This window comes from Trachypithecus francoisi, unplaced genomic scaffold, assembly GCF_009764315.1.
Source record: "Trachypithecus francoisi isolate TF-2019V2 unplaced genomic scaffold, Tfra_2.0 Lachesis_group3, whole genome shotgun sequence".
Classification (NCBI taxonomy): Eukaryota; Metazoa; Chordata; class Mammalia; order Primates; family Cercopithecidae; genus Trachypithecus; species Trachypithecus francoisi.
Genome location: NW_022681468.1, coordinates 12714724 through 12737791, shown reverse-complemented (window position 1 = coordinate 12737791; position 23068 = coordinate 12714724). Strand labels below are relative to the sequence as shown.

Genomic DNA, 23068 nt, shown 5'->3' with positions numbered 1-23068 from the left:
GACCAGACCCGTCTCCTTGTAAAATCTCCATGCTTGGGAGTTCCCTACTGCCTCTGAGGCTCTCCAGGGCTACCTAAAGGTCCCCCTCCTCTCGCTGGCTTCTCAGAGGTATTGCCTTTCACCCACGCTGCCATGGACATGCCCAATTACATATCCCTCTCCAGTTCTCTCACTGAGCAGCTGGGACTTACTTCCTCCTGGGACACCTTTCCCTTTGCCTCCCTCCTCCTCTGTCAGACTTCCACTCGCCTTTCAAGGCCCAAGCCTTTTGCCTCCTCTTCCAGGAAGCCTCCCCAGGTATGAGAACAGATCCCTGGCTCCTCTGTGCTCCCTGCTCGTGGCTGGGGTCCATCACTGCACTGAACATAATGCTCTGTGTCACTTTTGTTTGGGTAAGTGCCCAGTTTCTCCTGACATCCTAGTCTCCTGGGGGTCCGTGTGGACCCCTCCCATCCACTGTGGCATCCATCACATGAACAAAGACTGGAGTCTTTAGGGACTGATAGAGTTTGGATGTTTGTACCCTCCCAATCTCATGTTAAAATGTGATTCCCCAGTGTTGGAAGTGCGGCCTAGTGGCAGGTGTTTCGGTCACGGGGGTGGATCCCTCATGACTGACTCAGTGCCCTCCCCACAGTAACGAGTGTTTTCACTCTATTCGTTCACAAGACAGCTGGCTACTTAAAAGAGCCTGGCATCTCTCTTGCTCCCTCTCTTGCCACATGACATACCTGCTCCTCCTTCCCCTTCTGCCATGGTAAGCTTCCGGAGGCCCTCACCAGAAGTAAATGCTGGCACTATGCTTCTTGTACAGTCTGCAGAACTGTGGGCCCAACAGACCTCTTTTCCAGCTTCAGGTATTCCTTTATTGCTACCCAAAACAGACTAACACAGTGAGGGTGTGGTCAGAGTTCCAGGTCTTCGTGCATGAACTCAGCCTCTCCTTCAATTTTCCAGACACAGTTTGGTGACCAAACCTGATTCAGCCTCCTCCCCTCAAAGTGCCCAGAGCCCCAGTGTAACACTTGACACACTGTCTTTTCCTGCTGGCTTGCTTATCAGCCTTCTGACAAGACGGTGAGGTTGAGCAAGGGAAGGATGGTGTTCTTGCTCATTCTGGGTATCTAGTGCTATTAATGAAGAGGAGCAGAGGGCTCGACCGTCAGTGGTTCCTGAAGTGCCCTGGCCACCCCTCACCCCTGCCTCCCAACAGGAGCCTGTGACAATGCCACCATTGAATAAGGGGGAAACTGAGGCCCAGAAAAGGCCCACGAATGGCCCTGGGTCATACAGCCCATCCCTGTAAGGCTGAGACCAACCAAAGCCAATTCTCTGCATGGCCAACCACCTCCCTCTGCCCCTCCATGACAAGGTAGGCTGGGAGAGGGGGAGAACTGGAAACCTCTAGCTCAGAACTCCAACCAGAGTTGCAAGAAGCAAAGACAGGGAGATGCATCTGCATGTGACTTTTATTCCTCATGTTTCTCTGACTTGAGTGGAGGTTTTGGAGGTTCACCTTGGGGTACATTTTCTGTTGCCTCATTTCCTTTAGCCTCGGGTTCAGCTGGGAGAGAAGGTGAATTCCCCAAGCAGGCCCCCAACACTGACCCAACAGAGGCCAGGAGGATGTTGGATGATGTGGAGAGTCCGGCTGTCCCTGTGGAGGAGACAATGAGCACAGGGGTCTGGCGGTGGCCCAGAAATCCCACCCAGATCCCTCCTCCAGGTCCTGAAAATCCCAGGGCTCTGCTTTGGGTAGAAGCTGCTAGAGGCAGCTAAAAGACAGCTCAGGGGTGAATTCATGGAAACTGAGAGATAGAGGGAGAGTCATCCACAGACAGACCCTAAGAGATACAGGGCCCCTTACTTTACACGGGAGGCCACTGAGGCCCAGAGAGGGCTGGGGACCTTGCCCAGGTCACCCAGGTGTCAGAGCCCAGGCATGGCTCTTGGCCTGGGTTCCTTTCCTCTTCTCCCTATCCAGCGCCCCATCACCCTAGGCACTCCCACCCCAAACCTCACTCAGAAGGAGCCAGAAGAAGGGACAGTGAGGGAGAGACTGAAGACCCAGGAAGCTGAGGGTCATGGAACTGCAGGGCAAGGAGAGGGCCTCCCTCGGGCTCAGCCTCAGTGCTGGATCTTCTTCCAGCTCTGGTGGTCCTGTCCAGCACACTTACCCGCAGACTGCAGAACAGCCACCAGGCTCCCCGCAGAAATCCCACCGCCGTTGGCGATGGCCGCTGCGGACATCATCTTGGCTGCTATGGAGGATGCGACGATTCCTGCCCCAGTGAAGCCCAAGGCACTGAGCACCACGGGAACAGCCCCCACTGCCAGAGCTGTGGGGAGAGAGAAGCTGAGTGCAGAGGTGGGCTCAGGAGAAGGGACCCCCACGCCCCCCCTCGCTTATAAATTCCTTGACAGTTTCGGGCGACTGTCAGCTTGAGCAATAGAGACATGGCAGCTTAGGGGGCTCGTGGTGAAGAAAAGGTGGGGTGTGGAGCCAGGTGAGGCAAAGATGTCATAGAAGGACGAGGCATAGCCCTGGTTTGTCTCTAACTTGCTGTGTGATGCTGGGGAAGTCAATACCCTTTATTGGGTCTCAAGTTTGTGTGTGTGTGTGTGTGTGTGTGTCCATGCATAAATGTGAAACAAGCCATGTGGAGTTTACCTGCAAACCCTCTTTCAAACGAAATCTTCCTCCTATGCTTATTCTACATAAGGACTAGAGGACAAGCTGGGGCTGGAATGGGAGTGAACTTTTCCCTGGAGTATTTTGATGCTGCTCCCGGCCCCCATGGCTCACCCAGGCAACTCAGGCAGCTTCCGAAGTGGAGGGTGAGAGGCCCTGCGCCTCATCTCTGCGGTCTCCCAGCACCCCCAGGACCAGGCTAGGTGAGGGCCTGGAGACAGGAGATCTGGGCAACTTACCTCCTCCCACTGCAGCAGCAGCTGCCTGTTCTAGAGAGAGAGTGCCAGGGGAAGAGGGGAAGGCAGAGGGAGAGGGGAAAGGGGAGAAAGGGGAGAGAGAGAGGCACAAAGGGAGGGGAAGGGAAAGGAGGTAGAAAAGGAGGGTGAGGGAGGAAGGAAAGGGGAGGGAGGAAGGGAGGGAGAGGGAATCAGTCGGTCAGCTGGTTGATGAAGTCGCGGAAGGAAGCTATTCTCGATCCCTTCCTGGGCTGGGGAGGGGGAGGCCTGCCCCAAGCCCAGCCCGCCCGCCCCCTGGGGAAGCAAGACTCACTCATCATGCTGAGGCCGTCCAGGTCACAACTCGGCCCAGGAAATGACAGCGTTCTTGGGGTGTTACTTCCCCCTCCATCCAGTAGGGACGCGCCCACTCTGCCAGCCCCAGAGAGACGCAGACTCCGCCCCCCCGCCCCCCCCCGCTCGCCCAGGGGCCGTCCCAACTCCCCGGCTCGCCTGCCCCGGCTTGACGAAGGATCTACCGAAGAGAAAAGAGCTGGAAACAACCTGGAAGCCATAGCAAGTGAGCCATGCTTCCAAATTGCTGTAGCACCGGCCCCCACTCCAACCCCGCCAATAACAGAAGAGCCGTTTGCTGCAAAAGCCAAAACCAAAACCAAAAGCAACACAATAACAAACAAAATGCACGGAGAAAAACGATGTTTAATTTAATAAACGATGTTTAACTTCCAGAGAGACACTAATATACATACATTCTGGCACTTTTCCTTCCAGCCTATGTCTCCCCTGAATGTGTAAACACCCCCTCCACCACCGGCCAAGTTCCCATCACACTCTGTCTTGCAAATTACTCACTTCCGTTAATCAACCCTTTAGATTTCCCCAGGCTGTTTAATATTCTTCAACAAGATTTTTAAAAAGTCAACTTTATTAAGGTGTATGTAATTTACACAAAGTAAAATTCACCCTTTTAGTGTACACTTCCATGAGTCTGAGCCACTTTGACAGCTCTGATTCAGACCATTTTTTTTTACATGCCCCGCCCCCTCCTCCATCAAATTCTCTCATGCGCTTTCGGAGTCACCCACGCCCTGCTCCTGGCAACCAGCCCCGCCCATTACCTTTTCCAGAACTTCAATATGATATTTAACGGTCATTAACTATTCCATCCCCGTGAGTTCAACGTATCAGCTCCCCCCCCCACCCTTTTAAAGGTTCAAAGTCTAATTTTCGCTCTGATAAGTTATTTTAGCATGAAGCGAAAACATTATGGGGCCCAAGTATTTTCTGTATATTCCTGGAGGTGGAACTGCTGGGCCAGAAACTATGCATTTTTTTTTTTTTTGAGACGGAGTCTCGCTCTGTCGCCCAGGCTGGAGTGCTGTGGCCGGATCTCAGCTCACTGCAAGCTCCGCCTCCCGAGTTTAGGCCATTCTCCTGCCTCAGCCTCCCGAGTAGCTGGGACTACAGGCGCCCGCCACCTCGCCCGGCTAATTTTTTGTATTTTTAGTAGAGACGGGGTTTCACCGTGTTAGCCAGGATGGTCTCGATCTCCTGATCTCGTGATCTGCCCGTCTCGGCCTCCCAAAGTGCTGGGATTACAGGCTTGAGCCACCGCGCCCGGCCGGAACTATGCATTTTTTATAGCACCTGATACCTACGTTGTAATGTTGGCATTCAAAAATACTGTCATCAGTTTACATTCTCCCAGAATTATGTGGGAGGATCTATTTTTTTTCTCCTCCTCACTAACAATTAGCTTTGTCGTTAAGAAATAATAACAAAAAACCCCTCTGTTGATTTAATAGGTGACTTATTTTAATATACATTCCTCTTCACCACTAGTGAGACTAAACTATTTTTCAGTTTATTAGCTTCATGTACTCCTTATTTTGTGAGTTATCTTGTCATATTCTTGAGTCCTTATTCTACTGAAGTATTTTTTTCCTTACTGATATATAGGAATTAATGATATATTAATTACCTTCATCCATTCTCATAGATGTTGTAAATTTTTATTTATGCTTCATTTCTGCCTTTTTGGTGTTTTTTTTTAAAAATAGAAAAGTGTTTAATATTTATGCAAACTTACCAATATTTTACTTTATTATTTTTGTCCTTAGAAAAGGCCATTTCTACTAGCTATTCAATACACTGTCACTTGTATTTTCTTTTCTTTTCTTTTCTTTTTTTTTTTTTTTTTTTTTTGAGACGGAGTCTCGCTCTGTCGCCCAGGCTGGAGTGCAGTGGCGGATCTCAGCTCACTGCAAGCTCCGCCTCCCGGGTTCACGCCATTCTCCTGCCTCAGCCTCCCGAGTAGCTGGGACTACAGGCGCCCGCCACCTCGCCGGCTAGTTTTTTGTACTTTTTAGTAGAGACGGGGTTTCACCGTGTTAGCCAGGATGGTCTCGATCTCCTGACCTTGTGATCCGCCCGCCTCGGCCTCCTAAAGTGCTGGGATTACAGGCTTGAGCCACCGCGCCTGGCTATTTTCTTTAGATTCTTCTGGGGTTTGCTATTTAAGATTTCCTTTAATCCATCTGGAATTTAGATTGGTACATACAGTGCTTTATGTACCCATATATGTCTTAGCCAGTTGCTCCACTACCATGATTAAATCATCTTAAATTTAATCTTCAATTTGGTATTTCATCTTTATATTCAAAATTCATTAGCTGGTATATATACCAGTATATCTGTTTGGATATTTTCTGTTCTGTTCCAAAAAGCTATCTCTTCTGGCAACAATATCTCACTGTTTTAATCTTATAAATTTATTATCTGATTTAAAATCTGACTGCACAGCAGTATCAGAATTGTTAATCCAGGGCTACACATTTTTTGTGAAGATTAAAAAATACTTTGTAATGCTCTCTACTATCCTGAAATGAAATTCATAGATAACATCCTCTATTATAGTTACACACAAGGTATTGCCCAAACAAAAGAGAAATAAAAGAAAATTATTTGTAATAAAATAATGTATATTTCAATATGTACATGCTGAAGCACTATTATACCAAAGGTATAATGAAAGAATGAGTTGTTTGCACCCATATAAGTTGGGATTTAAGATGATACAATATTCAATGGTAAATTCTTAATTTTTTTTTTTTTTTCTTGTGATGGAGTCTTGCTCTGTCGCCCAGGCTGGAGTGCAGTGGCAGGATCTCAGCTCACTGTAACCTCTGCCTCCCAGATTCAAGCAATTCTCCTGCCTCAGCCTCCCAAGTAGCTAGGATTATAGGAGCACATCACCATTTTGTATTTTTAGTAGAGATGTAGTTTCATCATGTTGGCCAGGCTGGTTTCAAACTCCTGACCTCATCATCTGCCCGCCTCAGCCTCCCAAAGTGCTGGGATTACAGGTGTGAGCCACTGCACCCGGCCAATGCTTATTTTTTTATATTTGATGTTTCAAAACAAGGATCTAAGAAACATATCTATATATTTATATACATATATCTACATTTAATCACTATGAATGAGGGAGCTGCAACTACAGGCTGCAGTACATTGCTACCGGTGACACGATTTTCTGAAATGGTGAATAACTCTTGGTAAAATTCAGAACAAATCAAAGTATGATTTCTCCCTGATTTACAAGATAACAAAATTCCTAAAAATTCAATCTATATTAAAACTATGCCAAAACTACATAAAACATGGTTAAGTTCTAGGCCTAAATAATTATGAGCTTTTTGCTTGTATGATGAGATCTTTGAAATTTATACAGGGTAACTTTTAGCTGTGCAGAATTGTCTTATCTATTTCAGTTGTCAGGCCCCTGTCCCCACCCAAGAGCTAAATACAAGCATCCCCTCGCCAATTGCTGACTAATAAAAGCACACCATCAGATTTCCAAAATGCCCCCTAGGGGGCAGTACCATCCTGTTAAAAACTACTGCCTTAACCTACTGCCTTAGTATTAATAGTTAAAAACTACTGCCTGCTAAAAACTACTGCCTTGGTTAAAAATGTACAAGTGTTTATAATTACTTATGGAGAAAATAGAACAAAATAAACAAAACCAATGGCATTAACATTTTGGCATTAGTTTTAGGACTAATTTGTGCATATTGAGTATTTTAGGACTAATTTGTGCATATTGAATATTTAACGTGTGCATAAGAACTTGGCGTATGGGACAGATTACTTATAATTCCAATTTTAATGATGTGCTTCCATAAGAGACTTAATCTTATGATTATAAAGTTGAAAGGTATTCTACTTTAAAAACAATTTTGTTAACAAATAATGTTTAAGAAAACAACACTCAAAATCATATGTTTATTTTATTAAATTTGTAAAATTCATCTGTGTTCATGGGAAGTCTTTGCTTGTTAGAAACATATGCAGTGTTTAAAAAGGAAATTGACAATGTTCCTATATTTGTACACACACACCCACACACACATGCACACACAAAAGGAAACTAGATTATGTTAATATACATGTAACCTAAAATATTTCGGAGAATTTGGCCAACTAAATTGTAAAAGTTCCCTTAGATTTATAAATAGAATATTAGGATTTTAATTAAAGCTAAGAACTTAAGGATTACTAGATTTTTAGTTTATTTCAGTAAATTGAATATTAATCTAAAAACCCAAATAATCTTTAGTGTTTATCAAAGCTGCTTTCAAGGATAACCCAAAATTCGAGTGTGTACCAGCTGCCTTTTTTTTTGAGACAGAGTCTCACTCTGTTGTCCAGAATGGAGTGCAGTGGCACTATCTTGGCTCACTGCAACCTCTGCCTCCCGGCTTCAAGTGATTCCCTGCCTCAGCTTCCTGAGTAGCTGGGATTATAGGTGTGCGCCACCATGCTCAGCTAATTTTTATATTTTTACTAGAGACGAGGTTTTACCATGTTGGCCAGGCTGGTCTCAAACTCCTAACCTCAAGTGATCCGCCCGCCTCAGCTTCCCAAAATGTTGGGATTACAGGCGTGAGCCACTGTGCCCAGCCACTAGCTGCCTTCTAACACACCCTACACCAACTGGACCTCTTCTGACTTCCTGGAATATGCAAATAAAGACTGTAAGCCTCAAGCAAAGGCACGATGACAAGAATAAAAAGTCATGCCACATAGTGGGAGAAAATACTTACCATACACGTAACTGACAAAGAATTGATATTCAAAATATATCAGTGTCACCTTGATACCAAAACCTGACAAAGGCATTAAAAAAGAACTACAGAAAAATATCCCTTGCAGACACACATGCAAATATCCTGAACAAAATACTAGCAAATCAAATCTACAAATATATAAAGGAGACTTATGTCATGACCTCATGTCAATTAATTTACCACATGTACAGAATAAGGAAAAAATATTGTATGTGCACATCAATACATACTTTGATAAAAAATTCTGAGCAATTTAGGAGTAAAGGGAACTTCCTCAACCTTCTAAAGTTTTCTATCAAAAAAAACAACAAATATCATGCTTAGTGCTGCTGTATTGAATGCATTCTACTTTAGATTGGAAGCAGAAAGATGTAAAACTTTCTTTATTCATGTACAACATTGTTGTTTATGTAGAAAGTACTAAGAAATCTACAAACAACTGCTAGACCTAAGTGAATTTAACAACACTGCAAATGTCAATTGCATTTATAAATATCAGCCACACAAGTTAAAATAAAACATCAATAGCATCCAACTGTTTTCAAATGACACAATAGCATCCAAACTGAAATATTTAGGAATAAATTATGAAAACACATGCAGGACATATAGATCGAAACTACAAAATATTGCTGAGAGAAATTCAAGTGAACCCCCCCAAAAAAGATAAATTACATTCATGGATTGAGAGACTGAATTTTAAGATGTATTAAGTTGTTAATACATCACAAACTGGTCTATAGATTCAAAGCAATCCCAATAGAAATTCCAGCAGGCTTTAATTTAATTTTTTGTGTGAAATTGACATGATGTTTCTAAAATACATATGGAAATGCAAAGGACATAGAATATCATATTTTCTGTTTTTTTTTAAATGAAAAGATAAAGTTAGAAGATTAACACTGGAGTACTTAATTTTAAGACAGTATAAAGCTACATAATAAAGACAGTGTGATGTTGGTGTGAGGATAGGCAGAGAGATAGGTGGGACAGAATAGAAATCCCATAAGTAAACCTAAACATATATGGTCAACTGAGTTTCAACAAAGGTACTAAGGTAATTCAGTAGAGATGGTAATTGTTTCAGTTGATCCTGGAATTACTGAAGATCATGTGGCAGGCTAAATAATTAGCCCAAAGATATCAGGTCCTAATCCCTGGAACCTGTAAATGTTACTTGTATTAGTCTGTTCTTACCATGCAAATAAAGTCATACCTGAGACTGGGTAATTTATAAAGAAAAAGAGGTTTAATGGACTCACAGTTCCACATGGCTGGGGAGGCCTCACAATCATGGCAGAAGGTGAAGGAGGGAGCAAAAGCATGTCTTACATGCCAGCAGTCAAGAGCGCGTGTGCAGGGGAACTGCTCTTTATAAAACCATCAGATCTCATGAGACTTACTCACCATCATGAAAATAGCATGGGAAAACATCCTCCCCATGATTCAATTACCTCCTGCTGGGTCCCTCCCGTGACATGTGGGGGTCATGGGAGCTACTATTCAAGATGAGATTTGGGTGGGGACACAGCCAAACCATATTATTACCTTTTATGCAAAAGAGTCTTTGCGGATGTGATTAAGTTAAGGATCTTGAGACTGTGAGATATCCTGGATTATCTGTATGGAACCTAAATTCAGTCACAAGTATCATTATAAGAAAGAAGCAGAGGAATATTTGACACATAGAGGAGAAGAAGATGATGTGACCACATGGGCTGAGATTGTAGTGATGCAGCCACAAGCCAGGGATTGCTGGCAGCTACCAGATGCTAGAAGAGGTAAGAAACAGATTCTTCTCTAGAGCTCCAGAGACAGCACAATCCTGCCGACACCTTAAATGTGGTCCAGTGATACTGATTTCAGACTTCTGGTCTCTGGAACTGTGAGATAATAGATTTCTGTTGTTTTAAACTACCAAGTTTATGGTAATTTGTTATAGTACACACAGGAAATTATATAATCCAAATGGACAACAATGAACCTCCACCTTTACTTCATACCATGCATATATTTGATAAAGGATTTGTAAAGAACACCTATAGCACAATATGAAAAAGACAAACTGACCCAATTTAACAAGGGGCAAAAGGTTTGAGCAAATGCTTCACAAAGCAAAATATATGAGTAGACAGTAAGCACACAAAAAAGACTTAATGTCTTTTGTCATTTGGGAAATGTAAAATGATGCCACCATGGAGCACCACTTCACACCCTCTAGAATGGCTAAAATTAAAAGACTCACTACACCAGTGTTGGCAAGGATATGGAGAAAATCACATATTCCTGTTGGGAGTTTAAAATGGTGCTACCACTTTGGAAAAAGGTTGGCTATTCTTACAAAGTTAAAGATATTCCTATCCATTAATTCCTCTGCTTGGCATTTACACAAGAGCAATGAAAACATGTCCACACAAAGACTTGTACACAATGTTCAAAACAGCTTTGTTCATAAAAGCCCTTAACTGAAAATAACCAAAAAGGTACATTAACAAGGGAATTATACACACAATACATGTTCATTAGACTATTTAGAAAACATCAATATGCAAAGTTAAAAAAATCAAAGCCCCTGGTTTCCTAACACTAACCCTATTAATGTTTATGGTACAGAGCTTTTAGAGTTTCTCCCCATTTTGACTGCATTTAATGTAGTCCTTAGGCTGGCCTCTAGCCAAGTCTCCCTATACCCCTCGGAAAATTCCACTGGCGTTCTCAGCCAACTTTCCAGCTTAAAATACAGTGACTGGGTTTGCCTGGGATGTGCCATCCTTCATGAGATATGGCAAGGCCTGGGCAGCAGGCCAAGAGTTCTGGGATCGTGGGTCCCTGTTCTCTCTATCTCTGCCAGCCTTGCAGACTTCTACAGCCAACCTAGCTGGGCCCACTGTAATTGAGTTGCGTTCTGAGGACTGGAGTTTGAGAGAATGCGCTTCTTGCTTTTGGAGTGCCCTCTCGTGGCAATATCTCAAACTGCAAGCTCAGTTGCTAGTGGGCTGGCTAATGGGCCCACAGCGCCCGGGTTGGCTGGGATGGAGCTTTGTTTTCAGGACTGGAGCAGGCTTGTCCTGAACCTCAGACCGAAAGGGCTGGAAGGGCAGCTCCCTATCTTGGAGCAAACGTTTGTACCGGGAAATGTCCCATTGGAAGAGATTTTGCAGTGTGTTTAGATGTCTCTCCAGCTCTTGCCTGGCGGGCTCCTTGGAAACCATGTTTGTGAACATGACCTCACTTTCCTGGCCACGTGGATAGGACCAAAGATGCTCGGCACATTTGGAAAGAGACGGGGATATCGAGGCACTAACTGGATAGCTGGATTTATAAGAAAGAACAGAGTAATCATGGAGCAGCCGTCTTCTGTCCTGCCCATGGGCTGAGTAAGAGAACAAGCTGATCTGCTGAGAAACAGAAATGGACCACGTTTCCAGGAAGAAGCCAGAGTGAGAGACAGAGAGAATCCTTTCTGTGTTCTCATTTCTAGATCCTCCTGAGGTCTGGCTGCCTCCAACTTTTGGGTCCTGAGGTGCTCCTTATGCCTTATTATACCTGAAGTTACCCAGAGTCTTAAGGAATCCATTTTTGGTGGCTGCTTCTAATGTTACTCATTCATTCACTCCTTCATTTATTCACCCACCAACTATTTATTCACATTTTCTACACGCCAAATGCTGCTAAAGAACCCGGGGAAAGAGCAGTGAGAAAAATGAAATCTTTACTCTCATGGAAGGGAGATGAACCTTAAACAAACAGTTAAGTACATACCATGTTAGGTGCTGTGAAGACTATGGAGTGAAGTGGAGGAAGAAGGACAGTGAATGTTGGAGCCAGGGCTGCCACTTTAAGTAGCATGGTCAAGAAGGGTGTCCCTGCTAAGGTGGCACCTGGGACCTGAAGGAACTAAGGAAGCACAGGAGCCAAGTGGCAATGTGGGGAAGAGCACTGGACAGACGGAACAGGCAGTGCAAAGGCCCTGGGGCAGGAAGTGTTTGCAGAGCACTGAGGAAGAGTGTGCAACCAGAGGAGTGAGTGAGGGCTACAGATGGGGCCAGAGGGGTGGAGGGAGCTTCAGGGAGGCAGGCTGTGTGGGGGGGAAGGCGGGGATGCAGGGCGGGTGGGCATTCAAAAGAACTTGGGCTTTTGCTCAAATTGAGGTGGAAAACAAACAGATGGTTTTAAGTTAGCGATACGATCCTACTAAATTTTTTAAAGATAATCAAACATTCGTGTTCATTTTGAGAGCCTGGGTAGATCCATTTGAGACTCTAAAACTGAAGAAAGTCCACAGAGCTGGTGGGTAACCCGCTCTGGGGTGTGCAGGTCTGGGTTCTTGGCAGGAGTTGGCATGTATTTGTAGGAAGAATGGGGCCCCACCACAAAACAGGCTGGGCTGGGGAACCAGCCACTTGATCTCTCCAGGTATTTGACCATTTGAGTTCTCTTTTGGGAGTTTCCACCTTTCTTCTCCCCTGAGACTGAGAACTAAAAGATGGGTCCAGCCTGCTCTGCTCTTACTTGGAAGGAGAGACCCCCAGGGAGAAGTGTGGGGTGGTTAGGGAGGGGAGGCCTGCAGTGGGCTGAGGCCTGGGGCTCACGTCCAGGTAGCAAAATACAGCTCAGGAACCTGCCCCAGTGTCTATGTATTAAACAACCAGGACCCTTCCTCAAGTTCACAGTATAAATCCTCTTTCCCATTTCATTGTCTCACTTTTGATACGGACATGAGTATTAATAGTATTTTACTGTAAGAAAAGCTACAGTCCAAATGCCAGGACAAAGCAGCAGAGACTAAGGAGGTCTCGGGCAACCCAGGGAGTTACAAACTTCCTGTCCTGTGTAAAGGAAGGGAGGGATCTGAGGTGCCGTGGGATGGGGGCCCCATAGGCACAGATCTTCTGGTTTTAAAGAGAAGTCTCTGGACAGTCTTACATGAAGACAACATCAACATCCACCACAATAACGGCACCATGGCTAACCCAGCCTCGGAGAGGTCCAGCCCGCAGGCCCCCAGAACTGGGCTCCAGTCCTCGGAAAGAAGGGCTGTCCTCCCAACCCAGCATCCATCTTTCATTTTGATGGCCACAGGTGCCAGGCCTGTGTCCCCCCAAATGACCCACGTTCCTCTCCTTTGCACTGTTTCCCTTGGCCTGTTCCCTGCCATCCCTGACAGTAAGGTAGAGCACCCAGTGGTCTGTGGGATATCATCTCAGGGCCCCACAGTGGGGTTCATAGAGCCTGCATCAAAATGAAGTTCATTCATTTGTTCAAAATGCAAATACTTATTTACATTTTCTACACATCAATCACTGTTGAGACCCAAAGCTGAGTTACTGAAGACTGCACCAGGAGCTTTTCCATGAGAATTGTGTGAAATAGCGTAGATGCTAGGTATAAGGTGATCCAGAATATTCCATGATGCCCCATTTTCATTTTTCCACTTTTGGAATCTATAAAAGATGCTGTCACTGGAAAATTAATCCCAAGCCCCAAGGCCTTATTTATGCAACATTAGAATAGCTCCTGTTCGAGTGTTTATGATCTCGCTGCGTAAGCCCTCATCCTGATGCTTTAAAAGTCATCAAGTCTTGTTCCCTGCTGTCCAGCCCTTGTACAGTGAAGCTACACTCCCAGGAATAACGATGAAACTCCCTCCTACCAGTTCTGCCAGGTGACCCCAACGTGCATCTGAAACCAGCACGGATTGAGGGAGTCTCACAGTCCTCTGTTACCAAAAACATGAGAGGCCACCCCAGAGAACGAAATACTTGTAAGTGCACAAGTAGGAAGGGACTCTTTCCCAAGGGATATATTTTTGGGGGGATCCTCCTCTCAGTCTTCACTCAGTAAGTCCTCCTGCAGTTTATTTCACATGTTGATTTGTATATTCTGTAGTTTTTTTTTTTTTTTGTTTTTGTTGTTTTCGGAGTCTCACACTGTCACCTGGGCTGGATTGCAGTGGTGCGATCTCAGCTCACTGCAACTTCTGCCTCCCGTGTTCAAGCAATTCTCCTGCCTCAGCCTCCCAAGTAGCTGGGATTACAGGCATGCGTCACCACGCCCAGCTAATTTTTGTATTTTTTTTTTTAGTAGAGACGGGGTTTCACTATGTTGAGCAGGCTGGTCTCGATCTCCTGACCTCATGATCTGCCCGCCTCAGCCTCCCAAAGTGCTGGGATTACAGGCATGAGCCACTGCGCCCAGCCTATTCTCTAGGTTTTGAATGCACACATGGGAGCATTTAAAACTACCGTCAGAAAGGACTACTTTAACTTGATTTCCTCAAGGGATTGGGTTCAGCTAGGAGAGCACATAGGGCCAAGTTGAGGTTCCTCAGAATACTAAAAATAGAGCTACCATGTAATCCAGCAATCCCACTGCTGAGTATATACCCAAAAGAAAGGCAATCAGTGTATCAAAGAGGTATCTACACTCCTGTGTTTGTTGCAGCACTGTTTACAATAGCTAAGAGTTGAAGGCAACGTAAGTGTCCATCAACAGATGAATGGATAAAGAAAATGTGGTACATATACACAATGGAGTACTATTCAACCATAAAAAAGAATGAGATCCTGTCATTTGCAATAACATGGATGGAACTAGAGGTCATTATGTTAAGTGAAATAAGCCAGGCACAGAAAGACAAACATCGCTGTTGCCACTTATTTGTGGGAGCTAAAAATCAAAACAATTGAACTCATGGAGATATAGAGTAGAATAATGGTCACCAGATGCTGAGAAGGGTAGTGGGGTTTGGGCGGTGGAAATGGAGATGGTTAATGTATAAAAAAACATAGTTAGAACAAATAAGAGTTTTGGTTGCAAAACAGGGTGATTATATTCAATAATAATTTATTGTACATAATAAAATAACTTAAAAAGTATAATTGGATCATTTGCAACATTAAGGATAAATGCTTGAGGTGATGGATATCCCATTTACCCTGATGTGGTTATTACACATTGTATGCCTGTGAAAAATAAAATAAAATAGCTAAAAGAGTATAATTGAATTGTTTGTAACATAACAAAATGGTAAATGCTTGAGGTGATGGATACCCCATTTACCCTGATGTGATTATTACAAATTGTATGCCTGTAAAAAATAAAATAACTAAAAGAGTAAAAAAAAAAAAAAAAAGAAAAAAAAAGAAAACAATAGAAGAGATATTTCTGAAAAGAACACCCCCAGCCCTGAGTCCGACTTTTAGGATCAGGGCTCACAGCTCCATCACTGTGGACTTGAAACATCGATTAGCAGAGCCATTAGAGTTCAGCTGCTGGTGGAGGCTAAGGAAGGGGCTTCTGGGCCAGAGCAGAGCTTTCGATTCATCTGCAAGACTGTGGGGAAAAGGCTAATTGCAAACCTGTGCTAAGAGCGGGCCACACGATATCACATTTAATGCTCACCACAGCCCCATAAAGTTGGTATTTTTAAACCCACAAAATGGAGCACTTACCTCCTTGCAATTACCATACCTCTCTCTGGGTAATTACTTGAATAGAGTCTTGTCGAGTGTGATGCAGTCCATTTCCCAGCATTGCAGGGAAATTTTGAAACACAGGTCAAGTGCCCTCACCTTTGAGTTATATCAAGAAGCTTGCTTAATAGGAAAGCCAGCGTAATGAGAATACCACTTGTTAAATGCAGACGATGCCTCCGAGACAGTCTACAGGATCCCCTCAGCTGCTCCCTTTGCAACCTGGAGGATGGGGCTACTCCAGGGTTCCCCATCCACCTACTGATCTCAGTGCTGGGTCTACAGTGGATACTCTGCAGCCTGGGGCAGGCTGAAGACCCTCCAGGCCTCCTGGTGCCACTTTGGATATCTCACAACCAGGCAGGACTGTCCACTTCTCAGCTGCCTTTGGCCCACAGCTGACTTGAGGGTCCATGCCAAGCTTTGGTGAGTGAGGAAGGGTTGGGGTGGGGATGAGCAGGGCTGGCAGGGGGAGGTGCTGATCTCTCCCTGATCTTCTCTATTGTCTTATCTTACCCATTCCCTTCACAGCACTGGGAAGGGGCTCCCTGCCGCTCAGCCCTTTGCCCTCTGCCCCTTCTCCTCTCCATCCCACATTCTCCTACCACAGCAGGGTGACACTTCTACTACTGAGGGAACGGAGGCCCCGGCCACCTCCCAAGGTCAGGAAGGACTTTGTGGCTGAGGTGAATTTGAACTCAGAGCTCCAGGATCCAGACAACACATTCTTCCCCCATACCACATTTCTGTTAGCGTATTGCAGTACTTCTCATGGAAATCACGTGGGGTCTTGTTAAAATGTAGATTCGGATCCAGTAGGTCTGGGGTGGGGCCTGAGATTCTGCATTGCCAGCAAGCTCTCAAGTGATGCTGACTGCTGGTCCATGGGCCAAACTTTATGTAGCAAGCGCATAGCGTTTTCCAAAACAAACAAACAAACAAACAAATAAAACCCTCATATATTTTTTATTTGTCTTGATCCTTGCCATAATCCAGCAAGGCTGTCAGGGCAGGAGCTAATGCCCTGGGTGGAGGGGAGAGGAGACTGAAGTCCAGAAAGTTGCCATGACATATGTGCGTTTCCCTGGGTAGCAGGCAGCATCAGGGAAATGGAGCCCCCGCTTCAGATTGGAACCTCTTGCCTGGGGCATCATGCTGCTCTCCTGCAAAGATGCAAAGGGCCTCCAGCCTGCCAGCATGGCCTTCCGGTGGCTGGAAACCACCGTATGTGTTGAATGTCACCCACATACCTGCCTCAGAGCACCGTTGAAATTGTGGTGACTGTCCTATTATTCTGAGGTCCCATTGTTCCTGCCCTAATGAGGTGCCCCAGTAAAGCAAAAGACTTTGGAAAAGTTGCGTGTGTCCGTTGGTGGGAGGCACACACATCCCAGAGGGCAAAGCTCGCTGTTTTCTTGTGCAGGATCAAGTGTGCTTTGTGGGCTGTCCTTGGCAGTGAAAATGGGCCATATAAATTATACATTGAAATAATAGAGGCTGCTGCAATCTGCCAGAAGGTCTACAAAGTTGGAGATGATGATGAACTTGTCAGTGAACTGTGGGCTGTGCCAAGGGCACCTGGAGAATTCAAGATAGCAGTGATATTGAGGCCAAGCGTTCAACCTCTAGGTTTCCAGTCAGTAAGGACACGTGCTTTCATCTGTGTTTAAGCTTGCTGGCATTTGACAAAGGACTAACGTGCTCGGGGATTGAGGTCTTGGGTACGAAAAGAAGAATGAAATGGGGTCCAGTTAATGAGCGACAGTGTTCGCTCTGGTGAATCTGGGAATGTCCAGGGTGGAGGGGTGCAGCTGAGAGTCTGAACATCCCTCTCCTTTGCTGAACAACTAGGGAAGCAGAGGCCCATAGACCGGGACATCTGACTGAGGCCACGCATTTATTATGGGCAGTGTCGGGGCCAGGGTGTGGGCTTCTGAATTGTAGTCTCAAGTTCATCACCTGGCTTCACCTCTGAGCCTTCTCCTGGACCAGCTCTTGTCTGACTTTTCTTAAGCAGGTCAGAGGGGCTCTGGATTTGAAACAGATGGCAGAAGGGCAGCACACTGGAGAGTCTTGGAGAGAAAGGCTCATTCAGGGGGTGTACATGGAAAGACATCAGAAAAGATACATTCCTACAGGTTGTCACCCTGTGCAGGGCTCTTTCCTTGGGTCAGTATTCAATTTGACCCAAGGAAAGAGCATTGCAATCTGCATGTCAATCTGCCTTGCACTATTTGTCTCCACCTGTCAATAAACACTTGTCAATCAAATGAGGAGGATGAGCTATGTTCACAGGTCATTCTCTCCTGGGTTCTCATTTTCTCTGTTGACAAAACTGATTTGATGCCTCTCTCCACAAGTCAGGTCCTGTGCCAGGCATTGGCTATCTTTAAATTGGAATATTCATTTTCTTATTGTTGAACTTTTTAAATATAAATCTTTTGTCAGGTGCATGATTTTCTTTTCTTTCTCTCTCTTTTTTTTTTTTAGTTGGAGTCTCCCCCTGTTGCCCAGGCTGGAGCGCAATGATGTGGTCTTGGCTCAGTGCAACCTCTGCCTCCCGAGTTGAAGCGATTCTCCTGGCTCAGCCTCCTGAGTAGCTGCGACTGTAGGCGTGCACCACCATGCCCAACTAATTTTTGTATTTTTAGTAGAGACAGGGTTTTACCATGTTGGCCAGGCTGGTCTCGAACCCCTGACCTCAGGTGATCCACCCTCCTTGGCCTCCCAAAGTGCTGGGGTTACAGGCGTGAGCCACTGCGCCTGGCCAGATGCATATATTTCAAATATTTCAGATACTTCTTCCCAGTCTAAAGCTGGCCCACCATCCTCGCTCAGGCTGCAGTGGCATGATAATAACTCACTGCAGCCTGAAACTCCTGGGCTCAAGGAATCCTCCTGCTTCAGTCTCCCAAGAAGTTGGGACTACAGGTGCACACCAACATACCTGGATGATTTTTATTATTTTTTATTTGTAGAGACAGGGTCTGACTATGTTGCCCAGGTTGGTCTCAAACTCCTGGCCTCAAGCTTTCCTTTTGCCTAGGTCTCCCAAAGTGGTGGGATTACAGATGTGAGCCACCGTGCCTGGCCCTTAACCTTCTCTTAACAGTGTCTTTCATGAGCAAAAGTTCTTAATTTTGATAAAATCCAATTTATCATTTTTTAAATTTTATGGATAGTGCTTTTGGTGCCATGTCTGAGAACTTATTGCTAAATTCAAGGTCATGTAGATGTTCTCTGGCCTTTTCTTCTAACTGTTATATAATTGTACATGATACATTTAGATAGACTTTGAGTTTTGTGTAAGGAATGAGGTTGAGGTTCCCTTTTAGGTTGCCTATGAATGTTCGACTGTATAGTAAATCCTCAATACTGTTGATAGGTTCTTGGAAACTGCGGCTTTACGTGAAATAGCAAAACAACGTATAATGAAACCAATTTTACCATAAGCTAATTGATATGAAGAAGAATTAAATTCCTATGGCATACATCTCATCATAAAAACATCATCAAGCTTCTAAATAAAGACCAAAACACTTCTAACGTTAAACATGGAAGTAAATGTGAGTTACATGTACCTTTAAGAACGATTAATAAAAATAAGCAGAATTATTTTAATGCAGGGTGGTGGTTGACTGGAGCCTATCCCAGCCACTCAGGGTGCTAAGCAGGGACCCACCTTGGACAGGATGCCATTCTGTCGTGGGGTGCACTCACACACAGACACACACACACACACACACACACACACTGGCGTGGGGACGATATAGACACACCAATTCACCTAATGTGCATATCTTTGGGATGTGGGAGGAATTGAGTACCCGGAGAAAACCCAAGCAGACATGAGGAGAATGTGCAAACTCTACAGTGGCCCCAGCTGAAGTCCATTTTTTTTTCTATCAATGTTATAACAAAGCAATGTTAAAGGAAACGACGTTATTTGAGGATCTGCTGCATGTACACAACTGGGTGTAAAGACTATGTTTTTTCCATTTAATTGCTTTTGCAACTTTGTAAAAAACTAATAAGCTCATCTGTGTGGGTCTATTTCTGTATCTGCATTCTTTTCCATAGATCTGTGTGTCTATCCCTTTGCTGATACCATACTGACTTCATTACTATAGCTTTACAGTAAGTCGTAAAATTACCGTGTGGTTCCTACAACTTTATTTTTTTTTCAAAATGTTATTAGCTCTTCTCATTACTTTGCTCTTCCATACACACTTTATAAATAGTTTGTCTATATCTCAGAAAGAATCCTGCTAGGACTTTGATTGGTACTATATTAAATCTATGGATTAATTTAGAGAAAATTGGAGTCTTTACTGTGTTGAGTCTTCTAATCTATGAAAATGGTATGTCCCTGTATTTACTTAAATCTTTGATTTCTTTAATTAGCATTTTGTGGTTTTCAGCTTAGAGATCTGTTACTTTTTTTTTTTAGATTTATACCTAAGTATTTCAGTTTTTGAAGCTATTGTGAATAGTATTATTTTAAATTTTTGTTTCCATCTGTATATTGCTAGTGTATAGAAATACAATGGATTTTTATGTATTGACCTTGCATGCTATGACCTTGTAAAACTTATTTATTAGTTTGGGGAATGTTGGTTGGTTTTCTGAGGTTTTTTGTGACTTTCTACATATATAAAAATACTTCATATTTTTCACATGTAATATTTGCCTCATAGCTATCTCTCTCAGGGGACCCTAAATAACAGTAGCTTAAAAAACACAGTAGTTTATTCTTACTTGGACCTTCTCTGTGCCATTTTGGGGGCACATATACCTTCTACTCCCAGCGTATTGCCTCCACCTGCAGGTTTGAGTTGGCTCTGCACTTACGCCTGCATTCCAGTGGGGACAGGAAGAAGAGGGTAGGCCCTGGAAATTCTGCTCCCATCAAACTGCAAAGGATGCTGGGAAATTGGGTCTTTATTCTGGACAGCCATTGTCTGTCTCTAGCCTCCTCCTTCAAATAGGAAGGGGCAACAATTATCAGTCTGCCCTGCAACAATGAAGTTAAAGAAATGTCACATTTCTTTATTTTTAAAATCAAATTAGATATGGCTTGGAGCTGTCATTGTCAAGGTTTGGAACTGGCTGTCAGTCATCATAGGACTTTCTCCAACACACCCCACTCTGTCCAGAACAACATGGGGACCAACTGGTCCCATGCACTCTGTTGCTCAGTGCCACTAACAAGGGCAGAGCCTTCATTCTCTGAGGAGCACTGTGGCTCTGAGGAGGGACAGAAGGTGCCCCTCCCTGAAGGCTCAGCCATAGGCGCATATGCTTCTTCTGTGAAGGCTCTTGCCTTCATAGTATGGCCTCCACAGCATCTTCCCAGCTACCTCTCATCCAGAGCCCAGGGCTGTAGGGCACTGCATGGCAATAAGGCTAATTTATCACTCTTGAAGAACACACCAAATCTTGGGAAAATTCACACTTAATAATAATCTTAAAAATACATATTTATGGCCGGGCACGGTGGCTTATGCCTGTAATCCCAGCACTTTGGGAGGCTGAGGTGGGCAGATCACAAGGTCAGGAGTTTGAGACCAGCCTGACCAACATGGTGAAACCCCGTCTTTACCAAAAATACAAAAGTTAGCTGGGCATGGTGGCAGACACCTATAATCCCAGCTACTCAGAAGGCTGAGGCAGGAGACTCACTTGAATCCGGGAGGCGAAGGTTGCAATGAGCCAAGACTGCGCCACTGCACTCCAGCCTGGGTGACAGAGTGAGGCTTTGTCACACACACACACACACACACACAAAGTGTGTATGTGTATATATATATAGATAGATATATATTTAAAATAATCTTGTAAAAAATACATCCAGAGGAGCCTCAAGGAACCTGAACAACCTATGACATTTGACCAAAAAAAGCCCGAAACATGGTTAGGTTTAATATTTAGAAAGTAGGTGTCTCAATTAGGGTCTTGGCAAGAAACAGATGGCAGAGTCAATCTGGGACATTTCAGGAGAATTTAATGAAGGGAACATTTACACAGGCGAGGACAGGTGTGGGGCAACCACAAAGGCAGTGAATACTTTGAGGCTGGCAATATCAGGGAGCCTGGGGGAGGGAGGGGGTGGAGCTAGTCACATCAGGATTTGGAGAGGGAGAGCGCTGTGAGGAGGGAGCTTCAGGCCCTCAGAAGCCCACAGAGAAGGCACTGGAAAAACACAGTGCCCTGACAACATGCTCCTCCCTCCTCCCATCCATCTGCTCTCAGCGTTCCTCCTTCCTCCTTAGCTGAAGCCAACGGGAAGTTAGAGGCCAGGGGGCCTCCTGATGCAGTTCCTGGAGGTCAACCCCTGTGGACAGAGATGGCACAGAGTGGAGTGGGAGGGACCTGTGGTGGCATCCAACACAGTGGGCAAGGGAGGACAAGGATAGAGGATAATAATGGCCAACATGTCCACAGGGCTGGCTCTGTGCCAGGAATTATTCTAAGGCTTTTTCATAGGATAACTCATCTAATTCTCTCAGGGCCACAAGCAAAGGACACATAGAGTGAGGTGGATTCGGAAGCATTCCAGGGAACCTTTTTTTATGAGCTAGGGTTTCACTGTGACCCAGGCTAAAGTCCAGTGGTGCAATCACAGCTCACTACAGCCTCAAGCTCCTGGGCTCAAGTGATCCTCACACCTCAGTCTCCTGAGTCGCTGGGACTACAGGTGCATACCACCATGCCCGGCTAATCTTTTCTATTTTTTGTTTTTAAAGACAGTGTCTCACTATGTTGCCCAGGCTGGTCTTGAACTCCTGGGCTCAAGTGATCCTCCTGCCTCAGACTCCCCAGGTGCTGGCATCACAGGTACGATGTGCCACGCCTGGCCCAGAGAACTTCTGATTGGAAAGATGAGGAAGGGCTTCCCGAGGGGAGATGGTTTTGAACTGGGCCCCGTGGAGGGCATGGCTTGAAGAGGAAACACTTACTTGAAAGGCCCAGCAAACAATATCCCTGGATTAAAATGACCATTCATCTCATGAACCAACAATGGCAAGTAGGTAGCATTTTGCGTGTGCTAGAATGGAGCAACTGTGCGAGGTAGGTAGGAGGGGTTTGCATGTTCAGACAGGATTGGGGTAAGAAGCAAGTCAGTGCCATTCTGCAACTGCTGCAGCCAGCCGGCTGTCTGTAATTACGACCTTAGAGAAGGCCAGGCCAGCAGAAGAGGACTTATTGCTCATTAACACCAAGGGTGGCCATCACTATTAAGCTCCCTGTGTGCCACTGCATTTATGCCCATTACCTCTAATAATCATCGTAATTTTGCAAGGAAGGCGTTATTGTCTCTTTTTTATAGATGAGGAAACTGAGGCCCAGAGATATTAAGTAACTTGTCCAAGGTCACACAGCTAATAGTTGGCAAAGCTGGGACTCAATTCCAAATGCAGTAAGCTTTCTATTATACTATATTCCCCTCCACATTTAAAAAGGAGACACAAAACACAGAAAAGTGTAGAAGACTGGAACAGACCGTGTGCAGAAAGATGGGTGATATGGTTT

The 23068-nt window shown here is 44.8% G+C and overlaps 1 protein-coding gene across 1 annotated transcript; it reads right to left on the bottom strand.

Moving 5' to 3' along the window:
* Positions 1–1451: 1451 nt before the first annotated feature.
* IFI27L2 (interferon alpha inducible protein 27 like 2) lies at positions 1452–3369 on the bottom strand. The gene is made up of 4 exons (XM_033191486.1): positions 3242–3369; positions 2932–2961; positions 2178–2339; positions 1452–1657 (listed from the first exon to the last, which is right to left on the bottom strand). The coding sequence occupies exons 1-4, from the start codon at positions 3246–3248 to the stop codon at positions 1470–1472; spliced, it is 387 nt and encodes a 128-aa protein (XP_033047377.1). The 5' UTR covers positions 3249–3369; the 3' UTR covers positions 1452–1469.
* Positions 3370–23068: the final 19699 nt, after the last annotated feature.

Excerpts from the sequence above, each read along its gene's own strand:
- IFI27L2 (XM_033191486.1), bottom strand. Across the intron at positions 2,340-2,931 it reads TGCTGCTGCAGTGGGAGGAG|CTCTGGCAGTGGGGGCTGTT; the intron begins GTAAGTTGCCCA and ends CTCTCCCCACAG. Across the intron at positions 1,658-2,177 it reads GGCTGTTCTGCAGTCTGCGG|GGACAGCCGGACTCTCCACA; the intron begins GTAAGTGTGCTG and ends TCTCCTCCACAG.